At 48.3% G+C, this 23,724-nt stretch overlaps 2 protein-coding genes across 4 annotated transcripts in view; both read left to right on the top strand.

Moving 5' to 3' along the window:
• The window catches only part of CADM3 (cell adhesion molecule 3), a 31,033-nt gene extending 10,717 nt beyond the window's left edge, over positions 1-20,316 (top strand). The window contains exons 2-10 of one of the 3 annotated variants that reach the window (XM_069478523.1): positions 7,330-7,431; positions 9,521-9,661; positions 10,107-10,259; positions 10,956-11,093; positions 11,404-11,574; positions 13,492-13,582; positions 14,021-14,190; positions 16,787-16,912; positions 17,794-20,316. In XM_069478523.1, the coding sequence (XP_069334624.1) occupies positions 7,330-7,431; positions 9,521-9,661; positions 10,107-10,259; positions 10,956-11,093; positions 11,404-11,574; positions 13,492-13,582; positions 14,021-14,190; positions 16,787-16,912; positions 17,794-17,912 (1,211 nt within the window). In that variant the 3' untranslated portion in view covers positions 17,913-20,316. The remainder of the gene's footprint in view (positions 1-7,329; positions 7,432-9,520; positions 9,662-10,106; positions 10,260-10,955; positions 11,094-11,403; positions 11,575-13,491; positions 13,583-14,020; positions 14,191-16,786; positions 16,913-17,793) is intronic. The other 2 variants (XM_069478525.1, XM_069478524.1) reach the window with 2 other exon arrangements.
• A 1,662-nt stretch (positions 20,317-21,978) lies between these two features.
• On the top strand, positions 21,979-23,512 carry ACKR1 (atypical chemokine receptor 1 (Duffy blood group)). Its single transcript, XM_069478522.1, has 2 exons — positions 21,979-22,026; positions 22,523-23,512. The coding sequence occupies exons 1-2, from the start codon at positions 22,006-22,008 to the stop codon at positions 23,510-23,512; spliced, it is 1,011 nt and encodes a 336-aa protein (XP_069334623.1). The 5' UTR covers positions 21,979-22,005.
• Positions 23,513-23,724: the final 212 nt, after the last annotated feature.

Here is a 23,724-nt window from a genome sequence, read left to right as displayed (position 1 = left end):
CCACATACAGGGAGATGCGAAGTAGGAAGGGTGGATGTCAATGGAAACAAAATCACACTCAAGGCAACTTAACCTCTGAATTAGCTAGTCCACAAGGACTGCTACAAAATGACAATGAGTCCAGGAGACTCCAGGAGACTGAGGTCATAACCAGAGCTCCTACTAACTGCCTGTGTGACAATGCTCAAGTTCCTAAACCTCTCTGAGCCTTGGCTCCTCATCTTTAAAATGAGAGCATCAGACTAGATGCATCCTTGTCAACTCTGAAAGTCTACGCTTCTAAGGATCACAGAGGGGAAAATGTTTGGGGGCAGAATGAGGTGTAAGAAAAAGAGGAGAGAAATTATTGAACTTCAGCAATAAAGTCAGAAAGGACATTAGTTCCATCTTCTGGTAGAGTCAGAACGATCTTGGGAATAACCACTTCTGGCCATTAGGGGTCAGTAAAAAGTGACCAGACATGCAAATTGACTGCACGGTTTTAGGAAATATATAAAATATATTTATTCAAGACATCTTAAAGTTTGGATATGGAAAAACATTTCAATTTTCTTAATATTTGTATTAATTTTTGGATATGGAAAAACATTTGGAATAACTTTTTTTCAGTGAGAAATGAGGGTTAACACCAAGATACACTTTCGTTTTAACCCCACCCTAACACCCACCAAAGGCAAGCTAGCCAAATACCCCAAAGATTCCCTCCTCATTCAGCCTGGAAAAGCCTAACCACATACCATTCCATGCCCAGGAAACAAAAGCCTTTCATTTCCACCTGCTTAGGATGGAACTAAAAGATGTCTGCCAAGGTGCAATAATAAATCTGTTTGAGCTCAAATTGGGTACAGGTCCCTTCCAAACCTAAATCTCTTGGATAATCTAATAGTGTAGGACCCTGTTTGTCTAAATCCTGAATCTCTGGCCTAGGATTTACCAAGCTAAGGGGCTAATCCGCATGTCAGGAACTTCTTATAGTGAAAGTTCTGTCTCCACACCTGTTTACCATCTATTTTCACTTACATCCTGTATGCCTCCTAGGAGAGTAAAGAAAAGATGAGAGAGAGTGGTGACTTTGGGCCCTAGAGGCTGCTGGATAAACAAGAGTCCAGGAGAATAAACCAGACCAGCAACCGAAATAATAGAGGGAGGGAACAAGGAGGATCAAGGTCCCAGTGTCCCAGCCAGAAAGAGGGTGGAGGGGGCAGTGAGGTGGAGAGAAGGGTGAAGACAGCTGAAGCGAGACTGAGTTCCGACATTCTGGAGGGAATGTGAGCTGGAGTGCATCTGAGCTAAAGAAAGGAGATCCTTTAGGAGATCCTGTTGCCTGGGAGAGGACAGAGACCCATCCCTGAGGAGCAACAGAAAAAGATGGAAATACACCTGAAAAGACAGAGGGTCCCAGATGACAGAATAACTCCCGCTTCTTATGGCCCAGCTTCGGTCGGACTGCACTGTCATTTTGTGGATACTAGAGAATTAGGAGCTTAGGGGAGGACAGACATAGTTAGAAAGAAACGGAGGGCAAGCAGTAAGAGAAGTTTTTGATATTCATGCAATCAAAGTCTTAGACTAGGAAACTACACAGTGACTTCAATAAATGTGGCATAATTTCTGGCTGCCCAAAAGCAAATGAAGGAAGTTAAGTGTAAAGAGAATCCCTTTTGATCAGGGTTTTGTGCTCTCAAGTCAAAGCCATTCCCTCAAATCTTGGAATTGTCATCTATATCAGGATTCAGATGGAATTGGTCCAGTTTCTTCCAAATGCACAATCAGACGTTCACTGTCAAAGAAAAATGTGGCTCTGCATGCACATAAAGAAAAGCTCCATGGACTGAGTTCTGATTCTGATTTTGCTGTGGCCATTCTCTTCTGTGTGTGATACAAATGTACATAAGGATTCACTGAGAAGCTGGTGTCAGGGGAAAATGAGAGTGACAAAATCTGGTCAGAGAGCCCAGCAATCGATGTGGATAAACCATTCTAAAAGTGGGTCCCTTCAGTATTCTAGGCCACAGCCCCCAGTATGTTTTTCCCTTGGAGATAACACTCCTCCACCCACCTGTCATGGTAGTCGTGAGGAATAACAAGTAGGCTGGGACGAACAGTATTTTTAACTCAGGAGTTAGAGAAATGCTGAGTCATCATCATCATCATCATCATCACCATCATCATCAACTCCTACTCAGGGAGCTGGTTTTCTCTATAGCCGCAGAAGTGGGGCTCTGGACCCAAGACTGGCAAGGCCAACAGAGGATATGCAGGCGAGTTCTGTCTCCTTGTCCCATTATGCAAAATGTGCACCTGTGACCCTTTTTATGGCCCTAAGGCCAGTATGTTGTAGGTCCCCAAAACAAATAGGATGAGAAAGATACATAAATAAAGCAATCAGGGGTGATACTGGCAGACTCTCATAGACTTCCCTGCCAGAGTCACTCAAATTGGAGATAATACATTTTTATTTATTTGAGTCACTCATTTATTTATTCAGTAAATATTTATTGAGCACTCACTATATTCAAGGTCCTATACTATGAGAGAAAAACTGAATCATAGGTGCCAATGCATGCTTTAAAGAGGCACATTAGTAAGTCTCCAATTCCCGCTTCTGCTACTCTTAATATGAACAATCAATTAGAAGGAAATCAGTGGGTGAAAGGGCTACTTTGTCCTTTTAAATGCTGGGAATCCTAAAGATATTAGAACCCATGGGTAAATAACCCAGGAATTAAGAAACCCCCAAAGCAACTGAAGGCAAACAAGAAGATAATATTTTTGGTTTTAGCCTAGGTGCTAGAGTGCTAGGAAAATGTGATGAGATTTTGTTAGTTTTAACTAGATACATCTGTTGCCTGGTCAACTGAAGAGACCCACATCATAGGGCACTTAGGGGTGCATGAAACAGCCCTAAAGGTATAGATGAAGACACATTAAAAATCGAGTTAAAAGTATAATTCAATGGGTACAAATCACAGAACCACAGTGACCACAAGCACCCAGTTCCAACGTGGTACGCTTATTGTTTTTATCATACTGCAGGTGAGTGCTGTGAATGTTGTTTAGGTAAGCCACCCCTGGGCAGCAATGCAAGCAGGAATCTTTCCCCCTTTACCCCTAGATCACCACTGCACACATAAAGTACGTACTTCTGCAGAGGGAGGCAGTGCAGTGAAGATGTGCAGAAAGCCTGGACTTTGTGGACAGAGAGATCTAAGTTTAAAGTCTGTCCCATCCAATACTTATTAGATGCATTATATGGACAAGTTCCTTGTCTCAGCTTTAATATGTTTGTAATGATACTTATCTATTAAAAGGTTTTCTGGAATAATTAATATACAGCATTTTACTTGGATCTTGACACACAGAAAGTGTTGATAAACATCAGTTCCCTCTGCCTTATGGATTTCTGGATAGTCTACCCTCTTCCTTGGCCTATTTCTTCCTATTCTGTTTGGTTTGCTATTTCCTCTGTACTGGCAGATTTTGAACCTAATTCTCACAATAGAAGATGCTCAGTGTCTGATTCATTTAATAGATAAATATTTACTAAGCACCTTCTATGTGCAATATGCTGTATTAGGGCCAGTATTAGATATAAAATGAATTGGATCCTACCTATAAAATCTTTATAGTTTAGTTGGGAAGCCAAACTTTCAGGACAATGTAGAAAGGGATGCATAATCTAACAAAATCAGGTAAAGTGTTGTAACTCAGACAAATGGGAAACTATTTCCAACTGGGACAATCAAGGAAGACTTCTTGAAGGAGGTGCCACACACACAAAAAAGATAGGCTTTAAGGATAGATAGGGTTTAGATGTGTGAAGATGGGGGAAGGGTATTATCAGCAAAGTTACTGTAGGAAAGGGAATGGATGCAGGAAAGCAAAGGGTTTATAGAGACTATTCCAAATAGCTTCACGTGTCTGAAATACAAGGTAAGTGAAGTGGAGAAAAGACAAAGTTGAAAGGCAGTTTGGCATCAGACTGTGCAGGACCGTGAAGGCCAGGCTAACAGATCTGGATATTATCTGCAGACAGTGGAGAGTCAGTGAAGGTTTCTAAGCAGAGAAATAATATGACCAACACCATGGAAGCTCTCTTCACCTGTTGTTTTGAGTTGCCTGGGCCTTCCTTCCCTCCCTAACAGTTGTGGGGTCTCAATGTCTGGCCTGCATGACAGAAGCTCTTTCCTATGTCCCTGAGAAGAATTTTTACTATGTACAATTCAAATTCCATCCCACCCATTCAGAGCACTCCTAAATTTTCCTTTCCAGTCTGAATTAATTGAGGGGATTCATGTCGATGTCATAAATGATTGGCACAATCTGAATCCAGAGAAGGTGCAAGCTTCTCATGACTCAGATTGTAATTTCTGATACTTATCCATGTTTCTGTTGATAGCATTATAATCACTCATCCACTCCCTGGGGAGTGGCCATTCAGAATTTATCATACAGGTTTATAATTTTATAAAAACAGCAAGAATATTTTCGGGCATATTAACAGACAGTTCTCAAGAGGAGACATGCGGTCATAAGTGTGTTTCAAAATTAGAGGGAGAAATGTCACCCTCCAGGGAGGAAAAAAAAAAACCCAGCCACTTCTTAAACAGTTTCTTAAAACATTATAAACCAGACTAAGTTCTCTATAAACCTGCAGGGGCAACATATCGTGCATTATCCCCAATATGCCATTTATTGGAGATGATTTGTTTAGTTATCAGTCCCCTCATCTGAACAATTCAGTTTGGTCTGAATGGCCTACATCACCATTTCACTTATTCATCCTATGCTGAAAAAAAAAAAAAAATGCTGCAAAATGCAGGAGGAGGGGAGGGATGAAAGAAATATGGGCAAGGAGAAAAGCAACTGAGGAGGATGCAAAAAAAAGCACAGATGAAAGAAGAAGCAGGAGAGGGAAGACTAAGCCCATGCTGTTGGACAGAATACATGCTCTGCCTGATTAACAATATGCATAGCACAGTGCCAAGTGCGGCTGAATGAATTACCAGAGCCAATTAAATGTACTGGGAGCCCGCTATGGGCTAAGTGCTAAAGATACAAAGATGAATAACGTAAGGCTCCTGCTCTTAACCAGCTCAAAGTTTAGATGAGGAGACCGAAAACTAAACAAGTAAATCAAGCTGGAATGCTATAAGAAACAGAAGCTGTTGAAAAGGCGTTGAGAGCACCACCAGTGAAAGAGTATTCTTGAGAGGTATGCTGTTTGTGTGCCTTTAGGTAAGTCATTGAAGCTCTCTGAACCTCATCTTAAAAAGCAATTCTATCTGACTGCCTATCTCTCAAGGTTGTTTTGAGATTAAATGAACTCGTGGTTGAGAATCTACTCAGCAAATTGCAAGTCCTATACCAAGGTTTGAGATGGCTATTTCCTCCCCTCATTTGAGTAAAGCCCTGTTTAGTGCTTTCTTTGTGCACTGGGTACCAATACTATGGGGCTGAGCATTGATCCCTCTTTGGCTTCTCTCTGTCCCTCCACCATCCTGACACTACCAAATCTGGTTTCCTACTGTGTGTGGACACAGTGTGCCCCCAAATACACAACCTGGAAAACAATACGAAGTACTCACCAACTTCAGGTGGCTTCCATTCTTGTCCACAGAAGGCAGCAGAGGAGGGCGAGGCACCCAGGGCGGCTCTGCGGAACTGGACATCCCTGGCCTCTACCCAAGGCTTCCTTCTTGCCTCTCTTTATCAACACTTCCCTTTTCCCCCTTCCCCGCCTACTTCTCTCTACCTGTTATAGGTTTTCTGTTTTCTCTACCTTCTCCCTCTCCCCATTTGGGCGTTAGTGCTTCTCCTGTTTTGAGAACAGAGTAACTTCTCAACTCTCTGGAAAGACGTTTGTGAGGAACAGTGGAGAGGAGAGGTGCCTCCATGGAGACTGGGAACCTTTGCAGCTGTCTTACAGCCCCGCACCTATGCTAGGACTCTCATACTGCCCCTCCCTCCCTTCCTCCCTCCCTCCCGTCCTTTTCTCTCCCCCCGCCCCCCTCCGCCCACACACCCCCTTCCCCAGGCCTCCACGTCCTCTCCCTCCCCTCTCTCTTCTCCCCTCTCCTCTCTTCCCCTTTTCTTCTGATTAGGCCATTCTCTCTCCAGTCCTGTCCCCTTTCTCCCCCACCGACCCTAAGACCATGTCCCGCTTCTCTTTTTGGTCTCGACCCCCACGCCCGCGCGCGTCCTCTCTTGGTCTCAGCGTCCCCTTCTCCCCTTACCTCTCCCCGGCTGGCTCTGGGGCGCGCTGGGACAACAGGCAAAGTTCTCCCGGGACTCCTGGACCCGGGACTAGTAGCAACTCCCGCCTCTGCTCAGCAGCCGGTGACCTCACTGAATCTTGCGCACGTGATTGGCTACTTCAGGGCGCCGAGGCGGGAGAGAGGCGGGAGACCAAGGAAATATTCCCATGGCTGGTTTCTTTGTCCCTCCGCCTCTTCAGGTTGGGTTGGGGAGGTAGGTCCTCAACACTACAGCACCTCACAAAAGAAATTAGGAGCTAACTTCTAGGAAGAGAGGTGGTGACTTAGGCCCTGGAAAAGGGGTTTTGTTGCGCCAAAGGAAGGAGCAGAGTCAGGGGTTGAGGGTGGAATAGGAAAACTTAAAAGAAAATTAGAGTACCCCACAGAAGATAACAATCTGGGAACCCGTGGTGCAACTTTCAACCCTAACCTTGATCTCTTTCCTCAATGGTGGGGGTCTCACCTTGAAACAAATAGAGCTTCGGATTTGGAATCAGGCATTTAATTTCTAGTCTCTGTTCTTCTATTTGTATGACCTTGGGCAAGTCATTTCATTCTGTTTCCACTCTGCAAAACAGGAATGATAATATCCCTGCACAGGTTTATTGAAATGATTAAATGTGAAAGTATTTTCTAATTATTAAACCTGCAGTTATTTTAGTGAATAATGTGGCATAGCAGAAAGAATCCTGGATAAGGAAGGAGAAATCTTTGGCTATCATTCATTTTTATGCAGTGACCTTCACCAAGTCAAGTTTAACCTTTATGGGCTTCGTTGTCCTCATCTGTGAAGTGGGAGATCTCTATGATATCTTTGGCTCGAACATTCTATGATTGACTGATAAAACTCAGCATCCTCCTTTAATTCCCCTTTCAGAGGAGAAGTCACTTCCTCTTTCAGAACTCTAGTTAACTCCTCCCCTTTGTGAGAAATCTACCTTCTCTTGGGTGTCCTGGTAAACCTGTTTTCACAGGGAACTAGCCTCTCCCTCGCTCCCGACAATGAAAGTATAGACCCAAACTGTAGCAGTGTATATGTAGGGCTCATCCTTGATGGAGATTCTCTCCCCAGGCTACTGGCAGGAGCAGGATTTGGAGCTGGGAACTCTGGCTCCGCTCGACGAGGCCATCAGCTCCACAGTCTGGAGCAGCCCTGACATGCTGGCCAGTCAAGGTGAGAATCCAGGCCCCCTCATCTCAATGTCCCTCAGTTCCCTCACTCATCCTCACGTCATCTCCCACTCATGGTGCTTCACCACATGTTCTCACTCCCCTCATTACCACACAACTCTTTCTCCTTCCCATTTGGCATTTTAGTTCTTAGTCTGCACCACCAACTTCTCTTGCACCTCCTCCTTCTTCCCTTACTCCAGTACAGAAACCTTTGTACACCCTACACCTCTTTCCAAAAATAAAATGATTCCAGGGAAACATATTACTTGGAATAAAGAGGTTCTGGAGAGGAGCAGTCAGTGTAGAATTCTTCAAAAGGAACCAGGAACCAAAGGATTACTAGTTAAAAATCGGCACATGGCTATGGTAAATGAAAGTTTCCCAAACCATTTGTTGAGAGATTTTAGTAATATATCACTTCAAAATTTAGTCAGCCAGCTCAGTATCTGGCACACTAATCTCACAATCATAGTTTTAATTCTCACATTAGATGATTAGTTGAGAAGCATTCCATTGAAAAGAGCACTGCATGGAGAGACAGAAGAACAGCGTTCTACTCCTAACTAGAATTAGTAGAATGAGCTTAGGCAATCCTTACATCTCCATTGCCTCATTGCCTACTTCTGTCAAATGAAGGAATTGGATTCCATGATCCCTAAGATCTCACTAGTTCTAGTTTCTGTGATTCTAAACACTAAAACTAACCACTAGGCTTTGTGCTCCAATGTGGGAATCGTCACCCTGAACAGTTGGTTCTTGGTGTCTGCTCCGGCACACACACCTTTACTCCTCAGGGCCTCTGCTCTGCTAGGAGTACCTGTGGGGTATTTCTTGGAAATGGAGTTCCAGTGACCAAGAACGAAAGAAATGAGCAGACAGGACAGAGGTAATGTCAGTGCCAAAGGGAGCATAGAATTGTTTCTAAGGTGCTCAACAGGGAAATGTAGAAGTAAGTTTCTTGGTTTTTTATTCAGAGATGAACAATGCTGGTTAAGTACTTTAGTGCTATAGAATGGATTTTGTGGTTGTTTCAGAATCAGAGTTGGAGGGTGTTGCCTATTTTAGATTAGTTCTGTGGAGGTCAATGCTACTGAGTCACAGAAAGTCAGTTCTGAAGATGAGGGAATCAATATTGGAAATCAGAATCCATGCTTTGGGGAATGTGGAATGAGATTGGGTAGAGGAAGCAGAGGAAGCAAGTGTCACAGGGTCTGAGGGGCTCACAGGCAGGCCTGACTAGAAGGCACATTTGGGATTCAAGTGGCTCATCCATAAGATACCTTGTTAGTCATTTTTGTTTTGTTTTGTTTTGTTTAACTTGACTAAGGAGAGAAAGATTAGAAAACATGTTTTCATCACATTGAAGGGAAAACCTTAATCCTTCACTCTTTAAAATGACATCAGGATGGTAATTTGGGTTTGTGTGCTGGGAGGTGGGTAGCACTATCACTGAAGGGAATACGTTAAGGGACTTGGTGATTGAAGGGAAGTTATTGTTAGAAGGACTGAAAAGTATGTCACAATGTTTCAGTTTTTATTTTTCATATCTTGTTTGTTTGTCTGGCAGTTTTATCAGCTACCTCTTGTGTAAATGAATGTATAGCCCAAGGGCTGGTTTGGCCTTTTCCCCATTTCAGTTTTGGGATTATTAGTCACAATTGCTTCTCCTATTCTTGTTCTTATATTAATATGTAGGTAGTGAAAGGAAGGCAAAACATAGAATGACAGATGTGTATGTGTGTTTTCAAAGGGGGTGGTAGAACCCTATCAGAAAAGATACATGTGGACTGGTATGTGCAGATTTGGGGTGCCTTTATTCCCCTAACTGTCTGTGGCCCTGTCAGTTTATTCAGCAAACATTCAACAACTTACTGTTTTTCTGTGTACTAAAAACAAGAAAAAATAAGGTCTATCCCCCCACAACCACTACCTCTATTCCTTCTGCTATGAAGCCTTAAGAGTACACAGAGACCTTGTGTATACCAGAGCCTTGGATGCTCTGAATTAGTTGAGGTGGATGGACATTGGCCCTGAAATGGGTGGAGGGACTAGAGGTTCCTCAGGAAACTAATTCTGCTCTACTCCTGCAGACAGTCAGCCCTGGACATCTGATGAAACAGTGGTGGCTGGTGGCACCGTGGTGCTCAAGTGCCAAGTGAAAGATCATGAGGACTCATCCCTGCAGTGGTCTAACCCTGCCCAGCAGACTCTCTACTTTGGGGAGAAGAGAGGTAGTGTCCCATGAGTTATCTTTCTCCTTGGGGACCATGGGCAGATGAAGGGGACTGCAGAGGCTGAGAAACAAGGAGGTGTGCTGTTGGAGGATGTGACAAGCCATGGTTCCAGTATTACAGCTCTGACTTAGGCCATGTGTAGTCTTATAGAGTCCCGGAGTGACTTGACCCCAAAGAAGCCCTAGCAGGTAGCTGATGTCAATGTTGCTCCAGATGTTGCACAAGGAAGCACACAAGATCCAGCATACTTTTCTCAGTATCACTTAGGCTACCGTGGCCAACAGTCCAGAAAAGTGAATGACCTAAAGATGGCTCAATTCAGGAGCAGTCTCCCTCCCCCACTGTACTAGACCCCTTCCCTTAACAAAGCTGGCCTGGGATTGGGAGATAAACATGACAGGTGCCAGTAAAAACCTGGCTTCCCGTTCTCTGATTCTGCCAGCCCTTCGAGATAATCGGATTCAGCTGGTGAGCTCTACTCCCCACGAGCTCAGCATCAGCATCAGCAATGTGGCCCTGGCAGACGAGGGCGAGTACACCTGCTCGATCTTCACGATGCCTGTGCGAACCGCCAAGTCCCTCGTCACTGTGCTCGGTGAGGCTCCCAAACCCCCGTGTCGCCACAGAATGCTTCCTTGCAAACAAATCTCCCTGTGTGGGTCCCTGAAGCAGACTAGAGCCAGGCAAGTCTCCACACACTTTGGAAAAGTTCAGCCTGTGTTCCCCTTGCAATGGGATAAAATGCAAAGGGAAATAAGTTCAAATCATTTTTCTCTACTTACTGTTTGATCTGGGACAAAACTCTTACTCTCTTTGAGCATGAATTTTCTAAATTATAACAAACGGATGATCCTGTCCACTTTACCTACCTCCGAAGATCGTGTGAGGGAAACATGAAATGTGCATGCAATCTATAATTATAATTTCCAAGACGGGTACTGAAGTTGCTTACATGCTCTCACCTTCATTCTGTATTTCAACTTCCTTCTTTGCTTCCCTGAGCCTCACACTATTTCAGTGGACACTCAATTGTGTTATTGGTGGAAGGTCATGTGTCACGTCTCAGGTATGGTACGTTTCCCCACTGCCATACCTCCTCCCCCAGGTCTTCCCTCTGGTCATCAGGGAGGAGATCAAAGAGAAAGATTATTTCTCTAGTCTTCTACCCATCATAAACCAAAGTAGAACCCATGTATCCTGACCCCCAGAGAGGCCTTCTCCACAGGGAGAGCTGAAATGTGACCTCACGGTGCCTCTCCTTCCTATCCTGGCCAACCCCTATCCATGGCAGGAATTCCACAGAAGCCCATAATCACTGGTTACAAATCATCATTACGAGAAAAGGAGACAACCACCCTAAACTGTCAGTCTTCTGGGAGCAAACCTGCAGCCCAGCTTACCTGGAGGAAGGGTGACCAAGAACTTCATGGTGAGTACCTCCTGCCCCAGGGTTACAGGAAGAGGTGGTGCTGGGAAGAGAGCAAAGGAAGTATATGTCTTTGTATGTGCACATAATATATGGCATAGTAGGAGAAAGGGGGAATGAGATATCTTGTGTACACTCATGTGTGTGTATATGTGTGTGTTGAGGCCTACATTCTCCTTGTATGTACATATCCATTTCACAACTTTACAACTTTCTAAGTTTGTCTAGGTTGAGCCTCACTATCTGTATGTCTACAGTGGGGCCCACACAGTATCTATCTGTGTGTGTGTGTGTGTCTGTTTCTGCACTCTAGGAGAACCAACTCGGATACAGGAAGATCCCAATGGTAAAACCTTCACCGTGAGCAGCTCAGTGACATTCCAGGTTACCCGGGAGGATGATGGGGCGACCATTGTGTGCTCTGTGAACCATGAATCTCTAAAGGGAGCTGACAGATCCACCTCTCAACGCATTGAAGTTTTATGTATGTCGTGGGCTTGGGGGTGAAGAGGATCAGGTATGGGATGGGGAGCAGGGAAAGGAAATGCAGGAGACTGTGTATGAAGTAACATGTGTAAAGTGAGTAGTTAAAAAATTAGACAAAGGGCATCAGGACTAGGCCAAAGTTTGACAAACTCTTCTGTAAAGGGCCCCACCATGAATATTTTAGGCTTTGAGAGCCATACAGTCTCTGTCTCCACTATTTAACTCCGCCACTGCTGCAGGAAAGCAGTCATAGACTATATGTAAACAAACAAGCTGGGCTATGTTCCAATAAAACTTTATTTACAAAAGCATGCAACTGGCAGGATTTGGCCCAAGGGGTAAGTTTACCAACCCCTGAGCAAGGCTAGTGTAATATAGCCAGACAGTAAATTGTAGTGGCAACTGTAGCAAATCAGAAGTCCCAGGACTTAGTCTCTAGTTTGCACTCTACCACTTACTAGCTGTGTGATATTAAGAAAATTACTTTACCACATTGAACTTGATTCTTCATTTGTTAAATGAGAGCGATGAATGTGGTGATCACTAAGGCTTCTTCTCAGTCTAACATTCTATGATTTCAAGAAAATATCGGTGGTAGGAAAACACAGTCTCTCTGGCATTGTTATTCCCAGATCTTTCCCCTACTTGGTACTCCTCTATTTGCTATTCAATCCATTGCTAGACCCATTACTCAAACTTTAATGAGAATAGGTTTGGAGTGGCATTGCTGTCCGCTTAGCAGACTCAATCTGTGGGTAAACAAACTGGATTCCAGCTGCAGTGCTACCACTTACTAGCTGAGTTACTTTGGCCAAAGCATTCTGTCTGTGGTTCCTGTTTACTTCACTTATCATGAGGATAAATATAAAACAACATATATGAAAGAACTTTGTAAACTTCAAAGTTCTATATTGCTATAAGGTGTTTCTCTAATTACTGATTCTGACTGTGAGGCCCCTGGCCTTGGGCTCTTCCACCAAGCCTTGGTCCCTGGCCAGGGCTAAAGAAGGCTCTTCCCTGCCCCAGACTGCTCAGTTAGATACCAGACCATCTGGCAGTTACTCTCCTGGGCCCCTTTGGCCAAAATGTGATCAGTAGTCACTCAACAAATGCTATACCCCAGGTACTGTGCTAGAGATGTTTATGGCTGTGGGACCCTGAAACACCCATTCTTTCACCTGGCCTGATTCTCTTAGTCCCATTTGATTTGACTGAAACGCATTCATTAACTGGTTGTTAAGGTTGGCTCTATCCTTAGGGGAAACTCAGCCTCTTTATCTGTTGTTCTCAACCAGCATCTGGTTGTATTGTTCTGAGGCCATCTGGACCTAGCCTCCTAAGCAGCCCTTGGCGTCAATGGCAGATGCCATTCTTCCTTTGCAGAGCCTGTCTATATTGTGTCAGTGCCTTTCTGCAGCCAAAGTCTGACCCATAGCTCTTGCTGTTTCAAAGCCCTCACCGCATGTTTAGACCGCCGTTCAAAATAATGTTTTGTGTTCAGATGTTGCCTCCAGTTCTAAGCTCCCTCGCAGAGTAGAGAGAACTGAAAAGTTGTGAGCTCAGTAAGTTGTAAGTTAAGGTTTATTTATTCCACCAAAAATATACACTGAGTCCCATCTGTGTGTTAGGCAGCATGCAAGGCACAGGTGAACCACTTACTCCCCGCATCAGCTCTCTGTTAAGATATCTGGTAGCGCCCCACCAAGGGCAGAGCTTCCAGAGTCCTACCACGTGAGGTTGCAATACAAGTTGCTCACACGTTCAATAGCAATAGCAGTCTTTGCTCACAAGAGGTAGGGGAAGGAAGCCTCTTGGGTTCCTGAGACATTTAGAGGTAGAAGCTGTAGTGTGTAACTGGGTGAAGGGATCTCCTAGCGGTGTGGGGAGTTTTGCAACACCCTTTTTTTCTCCCCAGACACACCGACTGCGATGATTAGGCCAGACCCTCCACATCCCCGCGAAGGCCAGAAGCTGTTGCTACATTGTGAAGGTCGTGGCAATCCAGTGTAAGAAGGCCCATTTCCTGGCCTCTATGATATGACTGTCCTCTCAGACTGTAAACGTCACTTAGCGCCTTCCCAGCTCTTCTGTACTGTCTGACCTGAGCCTCCCATTCCTCTGACTCTGTCCAACAATGTCTGTGCTCTGATTGTTGCTCCTGCAAAGCGGCAGAAGTGGGGAGGGGTCACTCCCTAGCTCAGTCCCTGGGGTTCCCACAGTAGCCATGTTACAGTAAGATACAAGGTAGGAAATCTCCACTTTCCCCACAGTGGACTCCAAGAGGCCACCCTCCACCCCCTCTGAGCAGCTCCATGTCTCTGGCCCCTATAACTTCATGAGCCTCATCAAACAGTCCTTGGCCACCTGCTCCAGCTATCTTTTTTCTTCCTTTACCTCCCTGGCCTACCCTGTCCTGAACGTTTTTGATTTGTCTGCCTCAACAGCCCCCAGCAGTACCTATGGGAGAAGGAGGGCAGTGTGCCACCCCTGAAGATAACCCAAGAGAGTGCCCTGATCTTCCCCTTCCTCAACAAGAGTGACAGCGGCACCTACGGCTGCACGGCCATCAGCAACATGGGCAGCTACAAGGCCTACTACACCCTCAATGTTAACGGTGAGGCCCCTCTGTTCTCCTCCCTCAGCATCTCCCTTCTCCGGCCACCTGACACCCTCTTTGTTCTACGCTGGCACAGCATCCCTATGCGCTGGTTGGGAGTGGAGTGAAGGAAAACCAGCCCACTGGTGGAGGGCCTGGGGACCTAAGACCACTCTAGAATGTGTAATAGTGAAAAATCAATAGAAGGCTGGGCCCTCATCTGCCTTTGTTTAGCATTGGTGGCCGGAGTGACACCATCCTTTATCCCCTGCACTCACCTAACAAGAGCAATAATTCTGCATGTAAAGGTCCCAGAGCCTCCTAAGTGCCAGCGTAGATGCATTTCCCTCTCTAACGAGCTGTTCTCAGAGTTTCTTCTCCTATGACTAGGGGTGGGGTGCATGCGACTGCTGTCATTGCCTTTTCTGCAGACCTTGGACACACTATACTGAGTCCGGGCAGAAAAGAGAGAGAAGCTTGTACTAGGCCAACGGATAATGAGAATCTTTTCCCAGATGCCATATCTTCTAGAGGGACCAGATGATGTTCCTCCTCTGAAGTTCTCCTTAAAGCTGTGATCCCCAAACCCAGCTTCAGGAGAAGTGACAGGCCAGCACAGAGGCCCCTTTATGGAAAGTTGGCAGAGGATTTCTTTGACGATCCCAATGGTAGTGGGGTCCTGCCAGAAAGTCTTATAAATCTTTTCTCAGAATAGGGAAAATGCATTGTCTGGGGAACATCAGAGGCTCCGTTACTTGAAACACCCATTAAAGCAGCTGGGGGGATAACAGCCAGGCCTCCCAGGGGTAAGAGGCCTGAATTCTTGGGACCAGAGTGTCTGAATGGGTGATTCCCACTCCAGAGGCAGACCTCAGCATGTGGGAGCTGCCTCAGCACAACAAGGCTATTGTAAGATGCCAGGAGCCAGGACAATGCACTGAGGTCCGCTCTCTGCCCCCAGATCTCTCCAGACCAATTCTGACTGGCAGTGAGGGCAGTGAGGGAAAGTTCCTGTGCCCCGTGGTTGATCTCCCTCTCCCCTGTGCTGAAAAGCCAAGCAGAGGGAGTCCTGTTTGACGGTATCTGCTGCCAATGCTGACGCCTGGTGGCGGAAGGAGCTACTACATCTTCTTCCAGAAATAGCCTAAGTGGGCCTGCCTGGAATGAAATTAAATGTAGTTCGACCTAGAGACAGGGACCTGTAATTGATGACCCCAGAGGTCATTTTGGTCATGGAAACCCGTGCTTTTGTAAGGAATCACCATTTCTATAGTCTCCGGAATAATTATCCAGGATTGATTTTCACATACTCTGTGGGAGAGAGACAGTGGGTAAACTCACTGGGCTTCCTCCAAGTTAAACAATCACATCCACCCCAATCATAGCGTAGCATCCCTGGGCCCATCCACTCCCTCCCTCCCAAGAAGAGTATAAAAAAACCAGATCACAAATGTTTTCTTTTCAAATAAGGCGCAGACAGGCAGGGAACTAAAACGCTGGCCCAGCCAAGCCTGAGGAGACATAAGGTAGGAAAGACAAAATATATAAAGAGTCAATGAGGCATCAAGACTCAAGCTGAGTCTATGGAAAAACAGTAGCTCTCCCATGGGTGGGAGAGTTATATCTATGGCTAATGTAATTTTGGATACATCAAACTGTGTCCCAGGTCTGTGGTCTTGTCCTCAGATATGTGGGACTCTGACTACAGCTGGTGCTGTCCTTGCCACCCAGTCTGTGTTGTGGGAATCTCTCCTCTCTATATTTTGCTGTAGAGGACAGATTCCATATATTCAATGGCAGAAACACCCCCTGTCATGGGAGAAGGCAACTCAGTCCCTGTCCTTCCCACAAATCTTTGGATGGTGGCAAAGGACAGATGGAGTCCCCAGGTCTCCTTGTTGGCACAGGCTACAGGATTGGGGTTTTACTGGAAACTAAACTCCCTTGTGATGAAGGAACAGTGCTCTTTATACAGAGGTCAAAGTCTGTCGTCTTTGTTTAAGGTGCTGTCAAAGTGTTAATTCTTGGCCCCATCAGCTTTTCACTGCTCTTTCCCTGTCTAATCTCAGGGAAGTGAGTGGATGGGCTGAGGAGGCCCCTAGAGCTAAAGAGACCAGCTGAGAATACCAAGCAGACAGGAGAGTAAGAGGGTGTGGGGGGATGAGGAAGGAACACTCTGATAACCCAACAGTGAAAGGGGGGTGGGGGGAGAGAGAGAGAGAAGAAGAAGAGGAAGAAGAAGAAGAAGAGAAAAAAAGGAAGGAAGGAAGGAAGGGTAGGCGGGCGGGCAGGAGGGAGATAGGCATTAATGCAATGATCCTTCACCAAGGTCAAGTTTCAATGCCAAGAACTCAACTTAGACAGTTGGGTACGAGCATTTTTGTGTATTCATTCATGAGTACATCAATTTGTTTTAATAATAACTATATTCCAGGCATGGTGCAAGAAACTAGAGTACCAAATAAGGCATATCCCCTTTGCCGAATGGTGATGCTCCATTCTCCTGATACCAGTGCCTGTTCTCTGCTGTGTAAGGCTACCCACGGCCAAGTCAGAGTGCTGTGTGATGAGGGCTCCCCCCAGACCTGATGGTGTGTGTTTTCCCTCCCCACAGACCCCAGCCCGGTGCCCTCCTCCTCCAGCACCTACCATGCCATCATCGGGGGTATCGTGGCTTTCATCGTCTTCCTCCTACTCATCCTGCTCATCTTCCTCGGCCACTACTTGATCCGGCACAAAGGTCAGAGGTGTGAGAGAAGCATCAACAGAACTTGGGAAGGGTAGGAAGATCCATCAAGGGTAGGCAGGAAGAGAAGGTGCAAGAAGGTTCTTCAAAGACTGGGCCAGCCCCTTGGCATGTTCGAGAAAGAAAAAATGCAGCCAACCCTGTGATAACAGCGCCACCAGCCAGAGTAAAGCCTGATCACTTGGGGATGGTCCAAGTAAAATCAAACCTTCCCACTCAGACAGTGGCTGCTCCCCTGCTGCTCGTCTTCCAGGTCTCCTGTAGAAGACAGAGAGCTTCAGAGACCACATCTCCATCCTGTTTCTTCCTGCACTTTCTTCCTTTCTACCTATCCAGACTCATTTTTCCTTCCCCTTTGATCTCCTGCTGCCTGTCCCCATACCGTTGCTTTTCTTTTCTCTTCCTTCTTTAAGTTTCTCCCCGTATCTATGTCTTCTCTGTACCCTCTCCTCACATTCCCTCCTCTCAGACTTGCTGCTCTGGGATCCCTTTTGGCCAGCGGCCTGGCTACATGGGCTGGTCATACATAAGCCAGATCTCACTGCATTGCTCATGCAGCTGACATAGCAGTTTCCTCGTCACCAATTTGCGTGCATGCATGCGTGCATACACACATGCACACACATACACACCTCTTTTTTTTTTGCCAGTATTATAGATGAGATTCTACTTAGGGGCAGGATTCATTATTCACAGGGGAGTGTGGTCAGGTGAGTGATGTTGGCAGCAAAATGCAAAATAGGTAAGGTGGGGGGGGTGGAAGAAAGCTCTAGGCAAGAGAAAAATTGCATGAGCAATGCATGAGTGGCTGGGCGGGAAAGTGGGCAGCGGTTTGGAAGCTGCTCCTGAAAGGAGGAGCCTCTGTCTCTACACAGGAACCTACCTGACACATGAGGCAAAAGGCTCTGACGACGCCCCAGATGCGGACACCGCCATCATCAACGCAGAAGGCGGGCAGTCAGGAGGGGATGACAAGAAGGAATACTTCATCTAGGGGTGCCTGCCCACCTCCAGCACCCTTCAGGGGCCCCATGGGGACTGCTGGGGCCATCACCAACCCGGACTTGTACAGAGCGACCCCAGGGCCGCCCCTCCCGCTTGCTCCCCAGCCCACCCACCCCCCTGTACAGAATGTCTGCTTTGGGTGCGGTTTTGTACTCGGTTTGGAATGGGGAGGGAGGAGGGCGGGGGGGAGGGGAGGGATGCCCTCAGCCCTTTCCGTGGCTTCTCTGCGTTTGGGTTATTATTATTATTATTATTTTTGTAACAATCCCAAATCAAATCTGTCTCCAAGCTGGAGAGGCGGGGCCCTGGGGTGAGAAAAGCAAAAAAAAAAAAAAAAAAAAAAAGAAAGAAAACCTGGAGTGTTAGGAGGAGAATGATGGTGGAGGGGTAGGGAGAGGGTAAGGCTGCTTGGAGGTGGGGGCTCTCACCAGCCCTCCCTCCATCCTCTACAGTAGGGCAGCTTCCCAGGCTTCTCCAGGAACCCAGGAGCAGGAGAGTTGTGAGCAAGGGCTGGGGGTGGCTTTCCCTCTGCTAGGGAAAGCCAGGAGCTATGGACAGGGAAGTGGGTGCCACCCTGACACCCCTCTTCCACTGCAATGGGAAAAGGGTGAATGGGGGAGTCCCCAAGGAGATGGGACCTGCAGAAGGCATGCAGCCACACAGGGCCCCAGGGCTTTAACCTGGAGAGGACACAGGTCCCTGAAAGGAAGGGTAGATTTAGAGAGGAAGGATGGCAGAGATGGACCACTGCCCCCATGGCCCCCAAAATGAATGAAGCCAGGCCCTTTCCATGGGAACCTCCCTTGGGGGAGAGCAGGGAACAGCTGCCGCTCCTTGCTCCAGCAGCTGTGGGAGAGGCGCTGCTCTGGGGCCTGAACTGTGTCTGCTGCCCCCTCTGAGGGGCCCCTCACTCTTACCCAAGACCCTGGACAGTTGCACGGCAACCACCTCTCCACGGCATTGCTCAGCAACTGCTCCTCCCTTCTTGGCTGCCCTGTGCTCCTTCCTGGTCCCTATGCCAGCCCTTATTCCTTCCTCCCTCAGCAGCCAGGCAGACATAACAACAAAAATACTAAAAGGAGCTTCACTTCACTGAGCTGTTTCCTGCCCAAACTGAGGGAATAATGTGAATTCTGTGTGTGTGCATGCATGTGTGCGCCTGTGGGTGCATGTGTGCATGTGTGTGTGCCTGTGCGAGTGAGTGAGTGAGAGGTGGGGTGGGGTGGGGATTGAGGAGGAGGGCCAAGGGCCAGGGGTCCTGGGCAAGTGGCAGGGCTGTGGGCGTGTGAAGGAGGCCTGGGGTGTGGAGGACTCCTGGCCAGCATTTGTACCTCACCTGGGAGGGTGCTCCATCCTGGGATTGTCTGTGCCTCCCCCAGTGCCCATCAGTCTTGGAGAAAAGAGTCCCATGATGTGTGTTTGCCCAGCTGTCCATTCTGTCTCTCCCTGAAACACATGGATTCAGCCCCTCCCTGGCTTCCCTTCCTCCGAGCCATGGAGTCAGTGCCACAGCCTTTGCTATGCACCCTTCAGGCCTCTCCGTGGCACTGACCCTGGAATGACCTACCGTCACTTCCTTTTCCCATAGCCTGTACTCAGCCAGTTGAAGGCTATGTCCCCACTTTTGCTTTTGCTCTCCTGTCTTCCTTCCATGGCCCCCAGCTGGTTGCCATGGAGATGAGGTTGCTAGCCCTCCCTGTCCTGGCCGGACTGCCCCACCTCAGACCCAGGATGCCCTTGGCCTCACTCTCACCCTCCGCCAGCATGTCCTCCCTGCTCTAACGACGGGCGTGCATAATGGGGCAGCTGCAATGCAGCAGGTCTGCCCACCCCCTTCAGTTCAGGTAATGCCATGTGAAGCTTCCAGCCGCTGGTTGGGCCCTGGGCACCACAGGCAGCCCCTCGCCTAAGGCAGGGCCCCCTCCTCTTACAGCAGCAAGGGAGCCTGGGGCCGCAGGCCTATCAGGCTCTTTGTCTCCCAGCACCCGCTTTTGGGAAATGACTTTTCCTCTTCGAGCTGAACCACTCTGTCCATATTACACAGAAGCCATATTTGTACGGGGGGCGGGGGGAAGAGGTGCCGTTGTGCTGTGTGTGTCTGTCTGGGGTGGGGGGCGGGGGGAAGGGAGCAGGGAGGGGATCGTGTATCTTTATAATCTTTCTAACTCTCCTGTGCTAATCTCAGAGGGGCCACCCTCAATATATCTGGATTATCCGTGTCATTCGGCTGCCTCCTTTCTGCTGCTCTCACTGCTGCTGGGATGCTTGTATATAAGGGCTATTTTTCGGTATCCCTTGTACCTGTTACTGGTATCCCAAGGTATGGTGTGTCCCTTGCCAGGCCACTCTCCCAAGAGCATCTATGTATGGAAACAATATAACTTTCCAAGGGAGGGAAGCGTGTTCATCCCCTTTTGCTGGACCCTTCCATTCCAGGGTGTTTGGGGTGGGGCGTCTGACTGCTCTCCCCGGCCTTCTGCCAGGCATTGCCGGACCACGTTGAGATGGAGGTGCAGACACGTCAACACCATCCAGGACAGCTTCACCAGACCTTCACCAAACTTTAGCCCCGTTCATGTTGATCCTGAAACTTGAGCTACTGTCCTGGGAGGAAAGGGTGAAATCTCTACGAGGTCTGAGGTCTGAGGTCTTTGCCTCCAGGCGCCTTGACTCTGAGATGCTTTGCCCCCTCATGCCCCCACATGCCCCTACATGAGTGGGACGGAAGACCCTTGACAGAATTGGGGTTAAAACATCTCATGCTTTCTTGAACAAATTAAAGTGTTCCCCTAACCAACCCTCTCTATCACATTGTTCTGACTCGGACACTCCATGGTTAACCACTCCTAAGGTCAAAGCTGTGTCTCCCCATCTGAGGAAGTCAAATGCAGAGCAGGTGATGAAACAGTGGAGATCCTGGGAAAGCAGCTGGGGGTAGGGGGCAGGGGCTGCCAAGGAAGAGAGGCCTCAGCTTAGGAGGATCCACCTGCAGTGTAGACGCCCTTGCTCTGCCAGCCAGAGAGAAATAGCTTTGCTCACCACCTTCACCCCCCGGCCCACATAAGAAACTACATATTGCTAAGATGCCTGGCCAATGAAGCAGTTCCAGAGACTTTATGTCCCCCAGCAGAAATATGAGTAGAGATTACCCTGTGGGCAACAGTCCCATTTTAAAATATGCTGTCCCATTGTCCCCCAGAGCCTACTTTAACTTGTCAGACCATGTGTTCTGCTTCGTATGCAAGATGCATTCACTGTGCCCATAGGTGGCTAGGCAAATGCCCAATTGCTCCCTGAAGCAGCTTCATTAGGCACCCTTGACAGCCACCCCAGCCCTCCCTCCTCACACTGCAACACACAGACCTAGAGATAGTGATACCCACACCCAGACACCTTCCTGGCCCTAACACACGGATATGTGCACCCTGATACACAGCACACACACACACACACACACACACACAGATAGGTAGGTATGCTCTCACACCCAGTCTGATGCACACAGAGCTCAGGCCCACATGCATACCCCTCAGGGGAACAAATCCCACCAAAGCATACTAACAACTCTCCACAACACTTGGCTTTGGGACTGTCTTCCTTGGCTCAAGTTCAAGGGGATGGAGGAACAGTGAGCGACCTCAGCTGCCCTTTCACTCCCACTTCCCAGCACCTCTCTTATCTCTGCCACACAAACCACCCCTGACCCCTTCTTCCTTCCTTGTGCTTGAAGAATCTCCACTTGCTGGAAAGCCCCCTGGTTTCTCAGCCTCCCTTTCACTTCAGGAAAATACCCACTTTGTGGTCCCCACCTTTTTCCTTTCCCGCCTGCAGTCCAGACCAGTCCATCCACCCAAAAAACAGGAAGCCTGGGGGCCAGTGCCCCATGCAGACCTGAGGCTTGGGCAGGCAGTGGGTGGAGGGGGGTGAAGACTTCCTGAATGCCCCCCATGGCCCAGCCCGGAAGCTGATGGCCCTCATTAGTCCTGGGCACTTATCTTGGAACCACAGGCACTGACAGAGCCAGAGCCAGAGCCAGAGCGGTCCCAGCCCTTCTCTCTGCCCGCCCTGAGCCCGACGGTGCCATGGGGAACTGTCTGCACCGGGTGAGTACAGAGGCTGAGCCCCACAGCCCCCGCAGTCCCTTCTGTTTGCCCCTCCTGCCTTTAGACCTCTACCCTTTTCTCCTCATCTCATATCCCTTCCCTCCATTTTCTCTCATTTTAAAACATCTTTTTCCTTCTCTTCTCCCTGTGCTGGCCTCTAAGCTCCTCCTTATTTTCCTTCTGGTCTGCCTTTCAAAAGTCGGTTCCATCCAGGTCCCTTGTTACTCTCCTCTCTGACCTCCTGCTCCTCCCGTATGGGCCTGCCCAGTACCCCTCCCTTGGCTTTTCCACGACTCTTCCTTCCTGCACAGCCTCCTCAGTCTCCCTGCCTGGTCCTTTTCCTCCGTCCTCACTGCATCCAGCTCCGACGGGTCCCTTGTTCCCTGATCCAAGCCTCCCCTTTGTCCTCCCCTCCCGCAGTCCACTGGGCTCCCAGGAGACACTTCAGTGGGGTAGCTGGCTACTCTGATGCCCACCCCCCCCATATGTCCTCCAGGTGGAGCCTGCCCGATCATCTGAGAACTACACTCAGCTGACACTTGATGACGAATTTTGGAATTATTCTGACTATGGGAACGATTCCCTCAAAGGCCTTGACTACGACAGCAGCCTGGAAGCAGCTGCCCCCTGCCACTCCTGTAACCTGCTGGACGACTCCTCGCTGCCCTTCTTCATCCTGGCCAGTGTCCTGGGCATCCTGGCCAGTGGAGCTGTGCTCTTCGCGCTTCTCAGACCTCTTTTCCACTGGCAGCTCTGCCCTGGCCGGCCCATCCTGGCACAGTTGGCTGTGGGAAGTGCCCTCTTCAGCATCGTGGTGCCCATCCTGGGGCCAGGGCTAAGCAGCACCCCCAGCACCGCCCTGTGCAGACTGGGCTACTGTGTCTGGTATGGCTCCACCTTTGCCCAGGCTCTGCTGATAGTGTGCCATGCCTGCCTGGGCCCCAGACTGGGTGCAGGCCAGGTCCCAGGCCTCACCCTGGGGCTCACTGTGGGACTTTGGGGGGTGGCTGCCCTATTGGCGTTGCCAATCACCCTGGCCAGTGGCACTTCCCATGGACTGTGCAACCTGAGATCCAGCAAGGACCTGAAGATTTTGCAATTCATACACACTGTTGGCTGTTTTGTCGTCTTCATCTTGTTACCACTGAGTTTGTTGTGCGCCAAGGGGCTGATGAAGGCACTGGGCAGGGGGCCAGGCCCCTGGGTTGGCATCCTCTGGGCCTGGTTCATTTTCTGGTGGCCTTATGGGGTGCTGCTGGGACTGGACTCCCTAGTGAGGTTCAGGTTAATGCTGCTGCCAACATGTCTGGCCCAGCAGGTTCTGGACCTGCTGCTGAACCTGGCAGAAGCCCTGGCAATACTGCACTGTGTGGCTACGCCCTTGCTCTTGGCCCTGTTCTGCTACCAGGCCACCCGCACTTCCTTGCCTTCCCTGCCCCTCCCTGCAAGATGGTCTCATCTGGACACCCTTGGAGACAAATCCTAGCTTTCTTCCCACCTGTCAACCTGAATTAAAGTCTGCATTGCTTTTATGAAGCGGGTGGTTTCTTATTTTGTCTGGGGATGAAAAGGAGAGGGAGGAGAATGGAGAGAAAGAGACATTTTATGCCAGACTTTCCTGCCAGTGTCTTTTTTTCTAGGTGTCCTGGAAAGTGAATGACCTATAAACATCCTCAGGGCATACAGATGTTCTCTTAA

This window comes from Eulemur rufifrons, chromosome 8, assembly GCF_041146395.1.
Source record: "Eulemur rufifrons isolate Redbay chromosome 8, OSU_ERuf_1, whole genome shotgun sequence".
NCBI classification, from domain to species: Eukaryota; Metazoa; Chordata; class Mammalia; order Primates; family Lemuridae; genus Eulemur; species Eulemur rufifrons.
The sequence above is the reverse complement of the archived record's forward strand: the minus strand, read 5'-3'. Positions and strand labels throughout refer to the sequence as shown.